This window comes from Cibotium barometz, chromosome 17 (genome assembly GCF_041138505.1).
Source record: "Cibotium barometz isolate CiBa-2024 chromosome 17, ASM4113850v1, whole genome shotgun sequence".
In the NCBI taxonomy this organism is placed as follows: Eukaryota; Viridiplantae; Streptophyta; class Polypodiopsida; order Cyatheales; family Cibotiaceae; genus Cibotium; species Cibotium barometz.
Window position 1 is genome coordinate 220,448 of NC_141062.1, and position 19,288 is coordinate 239,735.

Here is a 19,288-nt window from a genome sequence, read left to right on the forward strand (position 1 = left end):
TACTCCATCACTCTGCTCAGTGGCCCAAATCCCTCATGAAGGAGTCAATGATATCTCCCTTTGATCTCATAATAGACTGGACAATTGCATATGAAGTGCTCCTCAGACTCTATCTCCCTACGACATAATGTGCAAATGTGATCCTTCCGTGGTATACCTCCTGCACGTCCTGCCTCAATCTCAAGTGTATGTGATGATACTCTGAGCTGTCCAATGGTCACCCTCATAGCTTGTGACATATATGTCTCCATGTAGGCTGGTCGCTGGATGAGACCATCCTCTGTGAGCTGTACAAAATGATCATAGTAAAACTGCATGCTCGTGGGCAGAGACTGGAGTGGGTCACACCAAGTCGGTTGGATCTGCAGTTGCAGCAAGTCATATCTCATTACTTTGTTCTTCTCTACTCAAGAGAGTCTCAAGCAACGAGACTCATCATCATATTGAAAAGAAGGTAGTGGGTCCATCTGTAGCCCGTGCTCTGCGAACCATATCATTGCTGTGTGTACCATGTGTGCTCTCTCCCCTGAGAGGCAAGCTCTTGCGCTGACTCCAATGCCTTGCGAGGTAAGTGATCTAGTGTTACACTTATCGTGTTCCTCTTGGTTGTTTTGGTGTGAACGGGCTCTAGTACATGGGCACTTTTTACCTTCTTGCTGGGAAGAGTTTTTTCCTCGTGTGACCGCCGTCCTGTGCGGTGGTACTAGTGTACCTTAGAGTAGTAGTACCTTACTTCCCACATCTTACCCTAAGATACGAGCCAGACGTCCCCGACCTAGAGCATCAGGACCCTCCACCACACAAAGACCGATTCATGAGGTTCTCCGCCAACATGTCATGCTCCCATCACAAAGGCTTGACATTCACTCCACCATCAGATCAGTTTTGGCAGAGGCGGGTATCGTCATTAGCTGATCACAACATATCTCACTCTACACAGGATCATCTGTTTATCACATGTATTGTCAAATGTTTTCATTTTACTATTTCTTTCGGTTTTCCATGGCTCAGTATATCCATGGTACCATTGTGTTACTTTTGGTCTCATAGACCCTTGGGGTCTTTTGTAGACGTTAATATAACTTTCTTTCTTTCTCATGTATTGTGTCCCGTGTGTGTGGGTGTGTGTGCGTGTGTGAGCTTTGCACTCAACCCAACAGTGGTCATCAGAGCAGGAAGATTGTACTTGTGTACCTTTCTCGTGCGTTGAAGCTCGCAATCCGTCGCAGAAATAGCAACAGCAACAGTCCAAGGTGAAGGTAGAGGTGGAGGACAAGAGACCTCAGTCCCCAACACGCAGCCCAAGAACCCATCGCCCACAGCAGCAAGGCCCATGTTGGCTGCGGTCAAGTCGTGCAGAGCCGTGACATTAAAGCACAGCAGTGCGTCAAGGACGCGAAATGGTACGTGGAGAAAAGTAGTCCGCGTCACCGAGAAAGCCTTCCTCCAGCCATAGGTCCCCGCCGTGACACAGGCCATTAGGTCTCCCCGACACGTGTGCAGCCCCGTGTGCAGCCGACAACTCCCACGAATCATGCCACGAAGGCTACACGTCGATTCTTGCACTCAAGGCTACACTCAAAGGATTATTAAAAGCTTTATTAATTCTTGTTTATGTCCCCCATTTACCTGCCCGTTAGAATCAATTTGGGCCTCTTCAAACATTTGCCTCCAATTTCAGCCCTCAATTTGTGTACAATTTCCCTCAAATTTTGCCCCCAAATTTTCAGCAGACATTCTCCTGATTTGCCCCAAATTTCAGCCTCTTCAATTTTGCCCCAAAGCAATTTGGGCAAAACCGCCACCACCGCCACTAGCCAAGCCGCCAGCCCCGCCGCTGCCCGAAACCTACGTTTTTTGGCAGCCCCCTATTTTCGATGCCCAATCATCCTCGCGCACTCTGTTCGTCGATCTGACACTCTGTCAAGCAGGTACAACCATTTCTTTCCCTCTTTTGCACTTTGCAGGTATTCCAAACAACAGTGAAACATGGGCCTTTTCTGTCAGTTTTTGGGTCAGTACTTGTGTGCACTGTGCATACAGTAGAGCATAATGGCCGGGAACTCAGGTGCCTTGTTTGGCATGTTGGCCGCGCTGAGGACAAGCTTGATGGGACCAACTATCCCATGTGGGCATATGATGCGGCATGTATTGGTTGCAAAGCAGTTGTGGGGTTCTGTATCTGGTGGTATACGGAGGCCAGCAAGGATAGCTGTGTAGCAGGCATCTACCATTGGCTTAGTCGTTACTAGTGGCTCGTCAAGCTAGCTGTGCAGCAGGCATCTACCATTGGCTCAATCATTACTAGTGGCTCGTCAGGCTTGGTACCTATTGCTCCGCCTACAGCTGAGCATGAAAAATTGGACAGGAAGGATACACAAGCGCATACATGAATTGCCCTATCGTACAAGAGGCACGTCATTTTGCATATTCGGTCGTCTATCATGGCCAAGCAGTCATGGGATGTACCTGCTTCGTTGTACTAGGTGGGCAATGAGACGCGCGTTGCATTTGTCCACAAGAAGCTACAGTTTGAGCACATGGTTGAGGGAGATTCGATCGATGCGTACATCACGCGTATGAAGAATCTCAAGGAGCAATTGGCGAGCATCAATGAGATCATTCCCGATCCATCTCTTGTTTCCACACTGCTGGATGACTTACCTGACTCTTTTCAAGGCTTTGCTACTACCCTATGTTGCGAGTACGCATTTGATTGCTTGGTGTCCCTCTTGCTACAAGAGCAGCAGTCTCGTGTTAATCGCAGCAGCATAGTTCCAGGGGATCGGACATTTGTAGCCTCACATTTTGGCAAGGGCAAGACATGGTAGCAGTCATATGCAAAGCCTAAGGGCAAGGCAACCTCGTCCTCAAACTCTGGTGTTGCAAAGGACAATGGGAAGAAGAAGAAATGATGTAACTATTGCAGGAAACCTGGCCATCTCATGAACGAATGCCGCAAGCGCATCGCCAATGAGAAAAAGAAGTAGTCGGGCATGTCAGTTCTCACGAGGGCACAACAGGTGCGAAGGATGAAGCAATGAACATAGCTCGGTTAGATATACAGTCAGATCGGGCATTTGTGGTCACATGTAGTTACGATCCTTTGTTGGACACGTATTGCATGTTAGTGGCTGAGGCCCAAGATACTTTGTACTTTGACAGTGGTGCTTCAAAGCACATCACCTCATGCAGGGGTTCATTTGTCTCTTCACGGGATGCACCCAAGGGGGGTTTTGTTGCATGTGCCAACAATGCTTCATACGTTATCAAAGGCATTAGGGAAGTTCCGATAGTTGCAGCCAATGGGGGCGTAATCATGCTCAAGGATGTGTTGTATGTGCCAAGCATCAAGAAAAATCTCGTTTCAGTCTCGGCAATTGCACAGGCTCATTTTTTGGTCCTCTTTCAAGAGGACAAATGCACCGTGCATGGTCACAGCAATGGGGATGTTATTGTGATCACCGGCATGTTAAAATGGGCTATACAAGCTGGATATTTATGAGAGGGGTGCATATGAGAATGCTTTAGCAGTTGATGCTTCAGTCCTTGGTGACACTGACTTGTGCCATGCTCGGTTTGGTCATTTGAGCTTTGGTAGTTTGCTTCGCCTGAATAGACATGACATGGTACTTGATTTAGCCTCATTGTTTGAAAGCGCCAGTCAAACATGTGTGCGAGGGGTGTGTACTTGGCAAAATGCATCGATCCTCATTTCCCAAGGATGGATTAGTGGGAGCTGCCCGAAAATTACAGCTTGTGCATAGTGATGTATGTGGTCCGATGTGATGAACCCCATCTATTGGGGGATACTTGTACTTTGTGACCTTCATTGACTGCAAACCTAAGCACGAGGACAAGCAGACCAAGGCTAATGTACATGCAGTTCCCGATGTGCAGGGAAACACAAAACATGATGCAAAAGAGCGGATGGTATGCAAGGCTTGGGGTCAAATCAAGGATCAGCCCGCCTTATTCATGTTTGATGACTGTGCAACTGATAACTTCATTTCTATACAAACATCTCTATACAAACGGCAGCTGCATTGGGTATTGAGGTTGAGAACATGGGACCTCAAATTGAAGCTGAAGCTGCTTTTATTGGTAAAGAGGTGCAGGTTACCCCATTGATAGGGAAGTTGCGCATACATATCCAGGGCTACCTTGATAATGAACATTTCTTAGTTGCACCACTAAATGGATGCGATGTATTGTTGGGCAAGCCATGGCATCATAGGCCCCGCAAAGAGTACAAGACCAATATGATTTCTTTTATGCATAAAGGTCGCATGCATTTCATTGATGCTGGCAAAGAAGGGGATTCCATCCCACTTGTATCTCACATCCAAATTTATAAAGAAATGAAAAAGAGTCTTTCTGCGTACTTGGTTTTTGTTTGTGATAGCATTGTACCAAGTCATCAAAATGTGGATGCTATGACTTATGATAGGTTGAATTTTCTTCATGCATTCAACGACTGTTTTGCTGATGCACTGCCAGGTGAATTACCTCCCCAAAGGCCCGAAGATCATCGCATAGATCTTGTGCCAGGTAGTTCTCCACCTAAAAAACCCGCATACCTTGTGAGTGCTGCACAACAAGAAGAGATCATGAAGTAGGTAAATAAGCTTTTAGAGAAAGGTTTGGTTCAGCCCAGTTCCTCACCTTATTGCTCTCCTGTGCTTCTGGTTCAAAAGAAAGACGGCTCATTCTGCATGTGTGTGGACTATAGAGCTTTAAACAAGCTTACCATCAAGAACAGATTCCCAATTCCACGTATTGATGATATTTTGGATACGCTTGATGGTTCGGCTTGTTTCAGCCGACTTGATTTGAAGAGTGGCTATCACCAAATACGAGTGGTGCCACAAGATGCCCATAAAACTGCATTCAGGACAGCCTTTGGATTATATGAATTTTTGGTGATGCCTTTTGGTCTCACCAATGCTCCTGCCACGTTTAATCGTATGATGGATAGGATATTCCGACCCCATCGCAAATTTACAAGAGTATTCTTTGATGATATCTTGGTTTTCTCCAAGAATGACCAAGAACACAGAACTCATTTAGTCACAGTGTTCGAAGAGTTGCAAAAGCATAAACTTTTCATTAATGCCAAGAAAAGTGAGTTCTTCCTTTCAGAGATACATTATTTGGGTCACATTGTATCCATATGTGGACCCGTATTGATTGTTCCTGACTTGCAAAAATCATTCGTAGTAGAATGTGATGCTTGTGGCGATTGTATAGGAGCTGTCCTAAATCAAGAAGGGCATGCAGTTGCATACGAGAGTCGTCGTTTGCATGATGCTGAGCTTCATATGGATATCTATGAGAAAGAGCTTTTGGCTGTAATTCATGCCTTAAAGATTTGGAAAAATTATCTTCTTGGGGCTGAATTCGTAGTCAAGACAGATCATCAGAGCTTGAAATACTTTCTATCTCAAACAAAGATTTCCGAGAAGCAGATGAGAATGGCAAACTTTCTTTCCATGTTTCATTTTCAGATTGTGCATACTCAAGGAAAGAAAAATGTGGTGGCCGATGCATTATCCAGGAGGCCTTATGTAGCTGCAGTCTCAGTGGCCTCTCATGGGGACTTATATGCTATGCGAGATTTGTATCATTTGGATGCTGATTTTTGCCATATATGGACTGATTTGATGGCTGGTCATTCACATGCCTCTTATGTTATCAACGACGGTTATCTTATGAAGGATAACTGCCTATGTGTCGTGAAGGATTTGTGTCCAAAGGTTATGGAGGAATGTCATGCTCCACCTTATGCTGGTCATAGAGGTATCATGCCACTACACGCATGATTGAGAGATATTTCTTTTGGCCGAGCATGCGTAAAGACATTGAGGCTTATGTTCGTGCATGTATTACTTGCCAAAAGGTGAAATTTGACAGGCAAAAACCTCTAGGTTTGCTTCAGCCCACCATTGCCTATTCCCTCGCAACCTTGGAAAAGTATTACTATGGATTTTATTATGGACTTGCCTAGATCCCCGCATGGTGATGATGCTATTTGGACCATTGTGGACAGGTTTAGCAAGCAAGCTCATTTCTTGCCCGTCAAGAAAACCATTAAAGTTAATCATATGGTAAAGCTTTTTCTTGCTAATATTTTCAAGCATCGTGGTATGCCTAAATCCATTGTTGGGGATAGAGATCCTAGGACTACGAGCCTCTTTTGGAGGGCTTTATTTGATAATATGGGTACTAAACTTGAGTTTTCATCAGCTTATCATCCCCAAACGGATGGCCAAAGTGAAGCTGCAAATTCAGTCGTGTTGGATTTATTGAAGTGTTATGTGGCAGATCAAAAGACTGCATGGGAGAAGTATCTTCCACTTGTTGAGTTTGCCTACAACAATACGATCCATGCCTCCACGGGAAAGGCTCCGTTTGAGATTATTTATGGCAGAGTGGTATTGCCACCCATCCTTCGTACAAAGGATGAGATTTTTGTAGCTGATGAATATGTTCGTGACTTGGATGTAGCCTTTACTCAGGTGCGAACAGCCATTGCAAGGTCACAAGATAAGCATAAAATGGCTGTTGACAAGCATAGAAGGGACATGCAAGTCAAAGAAGGTGATTGGGTTTTGCTGAAATTTGAGAAGGCTAGGCTTCGGAAGAGGCCAGGACGAGAAGGATCATATCCTAAGCTTTCTCCTCGCTATTATGGACCCTTCAAGGTGATTCAAGAGATCAATGAAGTGTCATACAGGCTTGCTTTACCTAGTCACTGGAAGATTCACAATGCATTTCATGCTACTGTACCTACATCTGGTGGCTGCGTAGGCTTTCCATCTCCAGTTGGTGCTCCATCTCCAGCAGGCTGCGCTTGTTCACCAGCAGGCTGCGCTTGTTCACCAGCAGGCTGCAGCTGGGTGTTCCCTTCTCCTCCTCCAGCAAACGGCTGCCTCTTCTCCACTGCAGCCAGGCGACCATACATGCTGCTCTTCCATGCCTCTTTAGGCTGAGCCACCTTCTCCTCTTCAGCTGGCGGCTGTGCTCCTACAGCCAGGCGTTACCTCCCTAAGGCGGCTGCTCCACTACAGCCAGGTGTTACCTCTCCTAAGGCAGCTGCTCCCCTCATTCTTCACTTTTGCAGACGGCTACGCCTCCTTCTCCTCCACAGCAGGCGGTTGTGCTCCTCTGCGTGGAATTGCGCCTCCCTTCCATAGGCGGCAACAAGTGGCTTTGCACCTCCTAGGTGGCTACACCTTCAACACATGCAGCTCTCCTCATTCTCCTCGACAGGCTGCTGTGTCTTGGTGTCCATCACTAGTAGCTACACACAGACACCTCGGGTATTGGTCTTCCATCTGCAAGCTACAAGTAAGTGAATTCAGATTTAAGTAAAGAACTTTGTTGTAAATCTGATAAGGGATTCTCTCTACAGCTAACACCCGTTCGTCGGTGCCGAGTAGTCCAAGCTTTTGGAGAACCACGGTCCAAAGGTGCCGAGATCGGGAGAGCCAGGCGTTAGTACGGGAGCGCCTGTTTGTGCGTGGTCCTGGAACACCAGTGGGGTGCACTCCGCGGAGTCCAGTGAAGGCACAGGACCGTAGAGACTGGACCACTCAAGTGGTCTCTCTCCTTCGAACATCTACTTCGAGCCTCTTGTTTGGTATTGTTTTCATTTGTACATGGACATCATCTGGTTCATTGAACCCATGGAGCATTGTATTTGTTAAATACTCCCAATAATATATCATATATTGAGGGGGGGTCGGCTCGTTCCGGCCCCAGTGCTGGTGTCCATCTATTTCATTTCATTTCATTTCAAATTTCAGTTGTTGTTAAGTTGTCCATTTCAAATTGTGATATTAAGTTGTGCTATTACGCGTGTGGGTGTCCAACGGAGTCTTTTCCCACTTGACGGGATCGGTTTCACCTACTCTTCTCTACCTACAGAGGCAGCCCCTGCTTCAATTTGAGGACCCATGTCCTCCACTTCAATACCCAAAGCAGCTGCCATCTGAGTGGATATGAAATTTTCAGATGCACAATCATCAAACATGAACAAAGCGGGCTGATCTTTGTGAGCTGTCCCCAAGCTTTACATACAACCCTATCTTTGCTATCATGTGAAGTGTTGCCCTACACATCCGGAACCATATGCACATTAGGCTTTGATGCATTTGCATTATCACGCTTCTTCTTGTTTGGGCATGCCTTTGCAATATGCTCGGTGCTACCACAAGTAAAGCATTTCCCCTCACTCATATATTGCTTTTTCTATTCCGGAGTGAGACCATAGTCTCTCAGTTTGAAGGGACGCTTCTTGGTAGTGTTATTTTGAGCCGTTGGACCATTTTTATCTTGGTTTTGGTCCTTTTTAGGTGGCTGTCCATCATTTTGCAGGTTTTGGACAACCCTCTCTTTGCCTTGAAATGAGAGTTTAGCCTTATTGGATCGACTCAATTTGAGTTCCAATTGTTCGGTGGCGGTGGCGGCTGCGATTAATTGGTGTAAGGTATGACCAGGATACATTTGTAGTCGCGCTTTGTACACAGGTTGCAATCCCGATTGAAACCTTCTCTTCCTTTCCACCTCGGTGACATGCATAAATGGAGACACCTCCAAGAGCACTTTCCAAAACTTTTGTACATATGCATTTACCGATTCCCCCTCATTTAGCTTTACCCAATCCCACTTCATTGTTATCTCATTCAATGCATTGGGAGGCAAGAATTGAGCATAGAACCTCTCCTTGAACTCTTCCCATGATCTAACAGGATTCGGTGAAAGCTTCTCCGTGAGCCACCAATGGGTAGCATTGCCTTTCATGAACATGCTTACATGCCGGATCATGGATTTTTGAGTGAAATCCTCATCTCACTGAAAGCAATATCAAACTGGGCAATAAAAGCAAGTGCCTTTGATGCATCATATTCCCCATGCTATGTATCAAACTTCACAGATTTGTCTCCGGCTTTGAAGTCACGAGACTTTGAGGCATGTGTGTGCATCTCAACATGTTTTCCCCCATGTTTGTTCATTGGGACAGCCCCTGTGATGATTGGTATCATTTTTGCACCAAAAGGTGATGCATAAGGCATAGATACATGTGCCCTGTAAGCATGAGGCATGGCTGGCCCCTCAACATGCATTGATACATTTTCAGCCATAACTTCTCCCTCACGAGCACACTCGAAGGCATGAGTGGCATGAGAGATACGCGGAATACCTGCACCAACAGAAAATTGTAGCCCATGTTGCATGTGTTGTGCATGCACATTTTCAGCCAGCAATGGCATTTGACATACATTTTGACCACTGCCATATAAACATTGTATCCTTCACGGGCTACATAAGGTGTTCTTGCATGGCGTGAAGTCACTGATTGTTCCTCTCCCATCACATGGAGATTCATCCTCTTAGACATAAGTTCTTGTTCGGGCACTTGTGGGGATTCCAAGACATGTGGGATTGTTGCCTTTTCTGCATGGGCATCCTCGGTATGAACCAAGTATGCACGTGCTGCATCCCTCGGTTGCATGTGCAACTCTTGAGCAATCATTGCCATTGCATGATCCATATAAGATTCAGCTTTCTTGGCCTTCAAACGATCATGTACCAATGGATCCTCGTGGCGGTAGAGATTCAATTCTTCTTGTTGTGCATGGAGAAGAGCCTGCATACGAGTAAGTTCAGCCCTCAAGACTATGGACTCTTCTTCCTGCATCTTCTCTTTGCCACGAGATGGCTGTCCCACATATTCATGTTCCCTATTGTGCACCACATGAGTTTGCTCATCCTGTAAAGCATTGGAGGCATGCATTTCATTGTCCTTGCCTCTTGTATTAGCATCTCCAACATTCATTGTATGGCTGTCCATAATGTTCTAAGTGTAGAGATAGCTAGTGTTCATGGGTGATTGTCTCTCACGATAGAAGTGAAAGAGAACCGTATGCTCTGATACCAATGTAACTTGGTTGAACACAATGCTAATCAATACACTTAAATACACTAAGATTTGATGGACACTTGCTCAAAATACAAGAAGTAAATTGCTGAATTGACAAGAGACACACAATGAGCCGGAACGGCCGACCCCTCCCTCAAATAAAGTATTGACCTTGGGAGAATCAAGTACATAGTGTCATGGGCATTTCTGACCAGATTTCCATACCAATGCATATGAATACAGTATTGCAAACAAGTGGTTGTCGATGTAGACTTGCAACCCACACTACCCTCTCAAGTGCCCATGTTCCCTACCATCTGCTCTCTATTGTTCCACCAACACATGGTAGCAACAATCTGCAAGAGAGCACGTAGGACAAGAGAACACTACATAGGGTATGTGATCTTGTAATCCGGTTCCTCCCTCCTGCTACTTGCTCCCATATTTAAACATAAAAGCTTACCACCAATAGCAAGTAGAATCGATGACAACGGAAGTCTTCGCGATGGAAGTCCTTGGAGTGTTGAGATCTTTGATTTGTCGCTGACAAAAGTCTTCAAGAGGATGAAGGGAATCTTGGGAAAGCTCCCCTATGGTTCAACTTGAGAAAGGAAGGCTGAAATTAGGGTTTTCAACAAAAAGACTAGAAATTACAGCAAAAATGAAAGTTATTTTGCTAAATTTCAGTCATCATCATTGGGAATGAGTAGGAGAGTGATTAGCACTTGGAAACACTCTTGAAAGCTTGGAAAACACCCTAGCAAGTTGGGTATGGCTATGGAGAGCTTGAAAATGGAGAGATGGTGGAAAAACAGAGTTTTCAGCCTCCAAAAATCTTCATGAAGAGAAAACACGAATTTTCTCTTAATAAGTGAATTGGGGTCCAATCAGGTGAAGGGACATGGGGAGATGCCCATTTATGAGTAAAAGGGGAGGATCAGGTCCTGGACATTGAGTCTTGTCCGCCTCGGGACTTCAGTGAGTGTGAACTTGGAAGCGGTCATAATTTATAAGTGACTTTTGGGCGCCCAAACTTTAATGAAATGGGAACGCACTCACTTATAAATATTGGCTAAGTCCTAAGGGCTATTTGAGCCTAGATTGGGTAATACTTACCACCTCTTCACATGCCACACAACCATGTCAGCAGACAGTTTCACACGCACGGTTCATGGGCGGGCGTCCCCTTACCCGAAACTACACATTGGTCAAGCAAGCATGAAAACAGCATGCAATTTCAATTGCAAGCTGTTGTAATTTCAATTGCAAGCAAGCACATAAAGATGCTATGCAATGCAACATTGGTATGGACAATCCCCGTTCATGAGACTATACCAAAATAGACGTGCTCCAAGCAAGTACACGAGGTACTAGACCCAATGGAACACCAATCCACCAAGCATTTCCGGGCATGTACACGGAGGAACAAGTCCCAACGAAAAGCCAAGTCTATAGTATCACATGAGTGGCATCAATCCCCGGCATAAACAACTGCCATGGACACCAGTCCAATGTACATACATAATAAGAAAGCACGAGTGGACCGATTGGGTGGCCAAATGGTGACAAAGAGCAACACACATCTCTTTCAAGGACGTCATCCTGTGCATCTTAACTTGATCCTCTGCATCCAAATCTCGTAAACAAAGCCTACTTTTGCGAAGAGAGAGAAAGAGACCCCTTGGCTGTCAGCCCCTCGGTGCCTCCTTCAGCTCGCCTTCTTCCCAGAGAGAGATAGAGTCGTGCTATCTAACCCAAGAGTTGCCTTGAGATGTCTCTACTGGCTACTTCCACACATGCAACCTGCCTGCATCCACCTGGCTCCTGTTTGCTAGCTACAGCCCATATGCGCAGCCACTTGGTCTTCCACATGTGCAGCCTCTTCCTGAAACCTGTCTGGTTGCTTTTTGCTGACAGTAGTCCATGCTTAGCCACCTGGTCACCTGCCTGGCCCCCGTTTTGCTGTTTGCCCGCTTGGTTGCCCCTTGCTGCCGCGCCGACTGTAATCCATATGTAGCAGTAGCACCTGGCGGCAGTGGGGCAGTAGCACCCCATGCCGCACAACAGCGCCCATCGGTGTCCTTGTACTATTTGCAGGAGCACTCTAGCTCCCCTGTTTGTTTTACTTTTTCAGGTTCCCATGGGTGATGAAGTGTTTTGTGTGCGAGTGTTTGTTCAACCGCTCAGATTTCTGAAGGCCGGTTTCATGGTTCCATCGCCGGGATATCGTCGACTTTCTCAAGTGGGCCCGTGGTTGTCACATCAAAAGCTTCAACATGTGGAAACTGGAAAGGAAGTACAGGAGATAGTGCAGGATTATGAGTCTTTGCCCATATGAGGTGAAGAGCAAAAGCGGAGGATGAAGCTCAGGGGAAAAGACACCAAGGACAGGAAGTAGTCAGCTAGGAACAAGAAGCAGTTGAAGTGTTATGGTGCAAGAGATGGGTTGAAGGTTATGGCTTTCGACACTTTGTCACTGGTGGTATCTTCACGAAAGCTTTATGGGTTTGGAAGGCAGCTTCTTTCTATGTTTAGCAGTGGTGATCTACTATGCTTCATCAAGGACTTGTGCTTACCACTTGGGTGGAGTGCAAGCAGGTTTTGGGTGCTTGTGGATGTATCAGGTGAGGCTCAGTTGGAAGTAGAGGAACTTGACGAGGTTCTTATTCCAGACCAGATACTGGCACACAAGGACAGAAAGGCACAAGGTAAAGTTTCCCGTCGCTATCTTGTGAAGTTCAAGAACTGTTCACCGATGGATGCGAGTGGATGGAGGAGGGTGACTTAGCAGATTCACCTAAGGTATTGCAGCTTTATCTTGATGCTTTTGAGTTGGAGCCGACTCTTGCGACGGTTCATTCAGGTTCAGCAGAGCATGGGTTTGGAGCATTGCCTGATGCTCAAGAGGGGGGTAGCACCTCCACTCCCTTGTTATAGACAGGCTCAGTTTTCATCTAGGAGTCGCTTGGTGACATCTTTGTATTCACCCGAAGGTACTGAGGCTGACAGTACATCTGCTTATGGGACTTCTATGATATTGTGTACTAGTCACATGAGATGGTAAAGTTGGGTATGGTTCACAGTCGGCCGCACCCTGAACTATAACTGCAACTATGGATGGTTTTTGCCTTTGGAACTAAAGTATGACTGAAGAAGATTGGGACATTGATCTTTGTCATATGGTTCTGGTTGTTCTTGACCACAAGATAGGTAAATTGGATAGTGAGATGATGCTATTTGTGGAGTTGGTCTCCTTTGGAATGGCATGGTTTCGTTGAGCTCAAAGTTTGCAGTAGCAACCTGAGCTAACACTTCGAGACTTTATGGAGGGCATAAGTCTTGCGAGTTGTCCTAGAGTTGGTTTGGTTCATATATGGATTGAACTCTATCTATGCATCTATTTATACACTTTCTGAGGTATTATTGTATTCTGGTGCCATTGGATCCTGGTACCCTTTGGGGATACATGGATAATACTTTGGATGTGTCAAGGTGAGATGCATGTCTTCCTTGTTGTGAGTGAAGACAACCATCTCTCTCTCTCTTCTCCCCACAGTGTGGATAGGCATCAGCTGAATGTGAAAAGGAAACCCATGTTAGTGGCCAGCCCAAGTGTGAAAGGGGATAAAAGGGATTTTGAGGTTATAAGGTTTTTAAAAACCTTCTAATGATAAAAATAAATATTATTTGAAAAGCATGCGTTTGTAATCCTTGGCTTTTGGCAAGAAAGTAATGAAAAAAAGTGTTTTTGCGTACTTGATTTTTGTACGAGTTCTAAGCCCATCAAATAATGTTTTCAAATTTTTAATGCATGGACTATAACAGACAACTCCTTGTCTAGGTGCTATACTTACTAACAAGATAAATTTTTTTACTCTCGAAAGCAATAGGATGACCATCTTGCATTAATACAGCACCAATGTCACTAGCATCAGTTCTTACAACCACAAAGAAAGGACGTGAAAAATTAGGTAATTGTAACACAGGTACATGAGTAAGTGCATATTTTAATGCAAGAAAAGATCTCTTCTTGAAGTTTGGTCCATTCATAGGATTTGGTTTTCTTTTGAGAAGTTCAGTGAGAGAGTGTGCCTTATATGCAAAATTACGTATAATTTTGAGATAATAGCTACACAACCCTAAAAGATCGTAATTCATGAAGATTCTTGGAATGCGGCCATGTCGCAATAGTTTCTATTTTCTTGGGATCAACATGGATACCTTTAGCAGAAACTATATATCCGAAATACTCAATCTTACTTTGAAAGAAACTACTCTTTTTGAGATTAAGGTAAAGTTCATTTTCTTTAAGCAAATTAAATACAATTTTCAAGTGTTTTTTGTGCTCTTCTTTCTCGTTCGAAGTCGGGTCAAATTCAGACGAATTCGGGCTGATTTTGATGAAGTTTTGGCTTGAAGAAGCTTGACGTATGAATCTCCTCTTATCTTTTTAGACCTTTTTGAGTAAAGCAAAGATGTAATTTATTATTATTATTTTCCACCGTTGATTTCTATAGAGCTTCCTCTACTACTGTGTGAATTCAAATCCCAAGATCTTCCACAAAGTCCCTCAGACAAGGTATAAGATTTATGCAAGAGGACACGTCGGACGCATCCAACGGAGCGGACTTCGAATCGGTTACAGAACTAAGAGCCGAATTCCCAACAAGGAAAAAAAAAGATGGCACCGTTCACGTTTTCCAGGGCAGCCTGATGGGAGGAAATCGATGTCCATTAAGAGCTAAGCTTAAGCTTTGTATTATGCCTTTGTTTAAGGCTTTGGGTAAAGTCTTTACTCCTTGGATATATGGTTTGATGTGACCTTGAAAAAGACCTTCAACCAAGCCTCAAAGCCTTGAATTTTTCTTCTTTCACACAGAAACCAGAAAATTGCACGTACTTTCTTTCTTTTGCAAAGCCTTCCTCCCTTTGATTTTTCTCAATATTTTTTTTACCTTCTCTCCCCCCTTTGCTCTGATACCTACTACTGAAACCACTCGGATCATGGAGAGACACACCATCCAACCAAATACCATCTGGTTCATCACTTCCATCATATTACCATAACCAAAAAATTAATAAATAATCATAAAAGCATAGTATAGCATGAAAACACAAAAGAGAATCATTGGGTGCAATCCATCCCCCTCAAGAAGTGTTGGCATCCTTCCACCTCTTGAGTATTTATGCTTTATTAATAAAAATAGCCCATAAGTCAAAAATAGATGCACGCTTATGCATGGGCTTGCCCTTTAGAAAAATGGGGGTTGCTTTTAACACAAGCTTAGGTAAAGTGTTCCTATCTAACCACTAAAGGAGAATTACAAAAAGAACCCTAAGGACTAATTCATGTGCAAATAAATAAGTCCACCCCCAACATAACAAAAGTGGGCGGCTCAATAGGTCCACGCCCGAATACATCAAAATGGGACGGCCAACAACAATACAAAATCTTGTAGTAGATACTACGGTAAAAAAATACCAAAATGAGAACCATCTCGATAACAGCTCACACCATATCGCCGCCATCACGTCCCAGCACTTACGAGCACAAAGCCCGTCAATCTCACCAACCTATAAGGTTGTCCATTCAAACACACTACAAGTTAGCAACACATGCTAAAAGTTCACGACAGCACATAAGTAATAAATCCAACACTTAGTTCCAGCTATCCCTAATTTCATATGTCCTATACATAGAATATTAGGAATCACCCAAGTGCCATGCTACTATGAACATAGTAATATTAGGCGTCCCCAATCAACCACAGGAAGATGGACAAACAAACCATGACACTCTACTACTTTATGCAAATGACATGGTCCTACTTTCAAGAGATCCATTGTATGGGTCTCCTCCTCGACCATGATCCCCTCATTAGCTCCAGATCCATGACATGCTCCATTGCCACCATCGAGCTACCTTTCCGCCCGCATGACGTAGTTGAGGGAGACCTCCCGGCCATACTCACATTAGACCCATGCTTGATATTTTGGAGAGTGGTATACCATCTATTGGGGGTTGATGCTCCTCCACCCATGTAACGTAGCTGAGGGGGGAGACCTCTCGGCCATACTCATTAGACCCATGCTTGATATTTTGGAGAGTGGTATATTAGTTGATGCTCCTCTCATGTTTAATGTTTCATGCTCCTGATATTCCATAATAAGATTTCTATGGATAATTTTGTATCACTCTAGTGAGATAGTTTTGAGTTCTATTTTATTTTCCATTACATGATGAGATATGCCATGGACATTATTATATCACTTTGGTCTCATATAGGCACCTTGGGTCTTTAGTAGTAGACTCATAAGGTCTTTAGTAGTAGACTCGTAATACATTTTTCTTTTTTTCTCAATCATGTGTAAAAGTTCCACGACTGTTGATTTCTCCACCTCTAAGTAAAGTTCATGCGAGTCTCATAGTGCGTAAGAGTTGGTAACCAGCTCTCTGTGAGCAGAGCAACAAGGTCGAACAAGCTGAGTTCTGTAGCTACAACACATTTGCAAAATCCATAGTGCAGATCAAGAGCTGGAAATAGAGCACTGTTCTTGGTGCATCATCTTCAAAAATCTGCATGTTTGAGCTGTTGTTGAAGCGCTCATACCATAGCTCTATGTGAGGTCCATCCTCGGCAAGAATCATGCCGATTTCAGTAGATCGTTGGCCAGAGATCTACACATGTTGGTGCCTTGAGAAGACCCTATGAAAGCTCCATTGCAGCTGCATTCTTTGTGTGTTGAGCTTTCTATGTATGAGCTTAGTGATTAGCTCAAAAAGGGTTTCACTACCAGCAAAGGTGATATTTTCTTCATGTTTTTGGCGAATTTTCTCCTTGAAACGAGGGAGAATGTTGACCTTTGGTAGGTTATTTCGAATTCAGACCTCATGTCTTTGTGAACTTCATTTACACTTTATGAAAACCCTCCTTGGGAAAAGACCAAGCTCCTTTGTAATGTCCTAGAATTATAAAGGACGTCATATGCCTTTGTGAATTGAAAAGATGAAGCTTCTTTGTAATGTCCTAGAATTATAAAGATCCTACACCTTTGCCAATTGTGGAAAATATCTTGGTAATGTTTACCTTTGTAAGCTTTATGGTGACCTTGCCCATTTCATGTGTGAGATGGAAAGTTCTTGATCATCATCAAAACCCTTTGTGAAGATTGTTTATGGAGCCTTCTCCTATGTGATTTATTGGACCACAATGCATGGTGATCATCCTTGGCTCCAATGTGAGCACATTTTCATCTACTTGTGGGCATGTGAGTCGCGACATGTTTCTATCTTTATTGGTGACTTTACTTAGTGGCATTCATCCTTGATAGATAACTTCTTGGTGATTGCTTGGTGACATCATCATCTACTATGACTTGGTGGTTTTGCATTTGGGAGAGAATGGGTGGAAACATGTACCACAATTTGGTGGTTTTTAAATTAAGATAGGATGGGCGGCAACATGGCTAGTCTCAAGGCCTATGTGATTCTTTCCTCAACATGGCATGGGTGGCAACATGTCATTAAGGTTCTATGTTGATTTTTTTGATCGACTTGGTGTATATGATCTACTGCAAGCATCAATGCTCCTTGGAAGAGTGCCATCTTCCACTGTAGTGGGATCTTATCTTTTGGTGAACTTTCCTCAACATGACATGGATGGAAACATGTCATTAAGGTTCTATGGGGTCCTCTTTGGTGTTTACAATCTATTGCAAAGTGGTACTACTCCTTGGAAGAGTGCCAACTTCAATTGTAGTGGGATCTTATCTTTTGGTGAACTTTGTGTGATGGCTCATGGAAATGGTTGTATCTTATTGTGTTATACTCCCTACCTTTCACATCCTACTATATGTGAATGAAGAGTTATGGTGTCGTCCAACCATACAACACTTTTTTAAGGTAATCATTTATAGCCATTGGGATTTTGGTTCTATGAGTACTTGATCAAGCACACCTTGTTGGTGTGAATGATTAGATCAAGTAAGGGTGGTGAAAGATCTATATGATCTAGCATCCATGTGTGCACATGCACATTACTCTAGGTGACATTAGGCCTTAGCAACAGATATGGATGGTGGGCTCTAAAGTCAAAGAAGAGGCATAGGTATAGGTGGTGGACTCCAATGTGGAGGTGTGTCTTACTAAGGCATAAGTATAGGTCTCTAATGTAGAGGTGTGTATCGCAAAGAAATCTATGAACTCCATCAAGTACACACTCAAGCATCTCTGATCCTCATATTGTATTACCCGTGGGAGTGGCCTGAATCCCTCTTGGAAAAGGCAGTAGAATCTCCCTCATATCTTGTAGTAACCCAGATAACTAAACATATAATGGGCCTTATTCTCCTCTACCACTCATGTTGCATACCATGTATATCCTCTCCTTATGTGGGATATTATCAACTCTTCCAGTCTCTATTAGAAAGGTATATTAACATCTCCAAAAGACTCAAAGAGTCTATGAGAGAGAGAGAGGTATATTAACATCTTCAAAAGACCCAAAGGGTCTATGAGACCAAAATGATGTATACAAAGTGTCCATGAGATCTCGTCATGGATGAGACTAAAATGATATATCATTTTGGTCTGAGATCCAAAGGGTCTATGAGACCAAAATTATTATATACAAAATGTCCATGAAATCTCGTCACGGATGAAAAAAAAAAGTAAACTACAGCTAAAAACTGAAAGCTAAGCTCTCAAACTTTGAGATTTGCCATTATTTAAATGCTCATACAAGGGATTGTTTCTATGTATATGAACTGATTTTCATGTGCAACATTCAGATGCTATGATTTCAAAGCTATTTTAAAATTGAGAGTTTACAAGTGCATTTTTTTTAAAGTGTCTCATTTTCATAACTATTTTAGAATCATATTTTTGTTTTTTTATAGATCCTACTATGCCTAGAATAGGGTACAATAAGTGATGGGATATGGGAGAGCTGAATGAAAACAGTCAATCAACCCTATATATCGGGCAAAGGCCTTTCTAGGATGTCCATCATGGGTGAAACAAGAAGGCTAAAGATGTCGATGGTCTAATGTGAGGATGAGGCTACTCGATGGTGCTCCTAAATATGAGGGGTTGTTGGGGTCCAATGAAACAAGGTTGTCTAGCTCTTTGGAGTGTGAGTGGCCAATTTGATGAGCACTGTGGTATAGGCTCCTGTATCCACTTTGGTGGGCTGTGAAGCCTCCTTATCACTCCTCTAGGCTAGAAAAAATTGGTGATGGTAAAGCTAAGAGGAGGGGTGTTGGGGCAAGGATGATTGAGTAGGGACTCTCTGTGTCAATAAGTAGAGTCCAAGGCACCTCTGATCTGGGTACCCACGATTTGAGATAATGCTTCCAAATATC

The 19,288-nt window shown here is 43.8% G+C and overlaps 1 protein-coding gene across 1 annotated transcript; it reads left to right on the plus strand.

Annotated features, from left to right (window-relative positions):
- Window positions 1–3,040: 3,040 nt before the first annotated feature.
- On the plus strand, window positions 3,041–3,505 carry LOC147629557 (uncharacterized). The gene has a single exon (XM_086811914.1). The coding sequence runs from the start codon at window positions 3,041–3,043 to the stop codon at window positions 3,503–3,505; it is 465 nt and encodes a 154-aa protein (XP_086668040.1).
- Window positions 3,506–19,288: the final 15,783 nt, after the last annotated feature.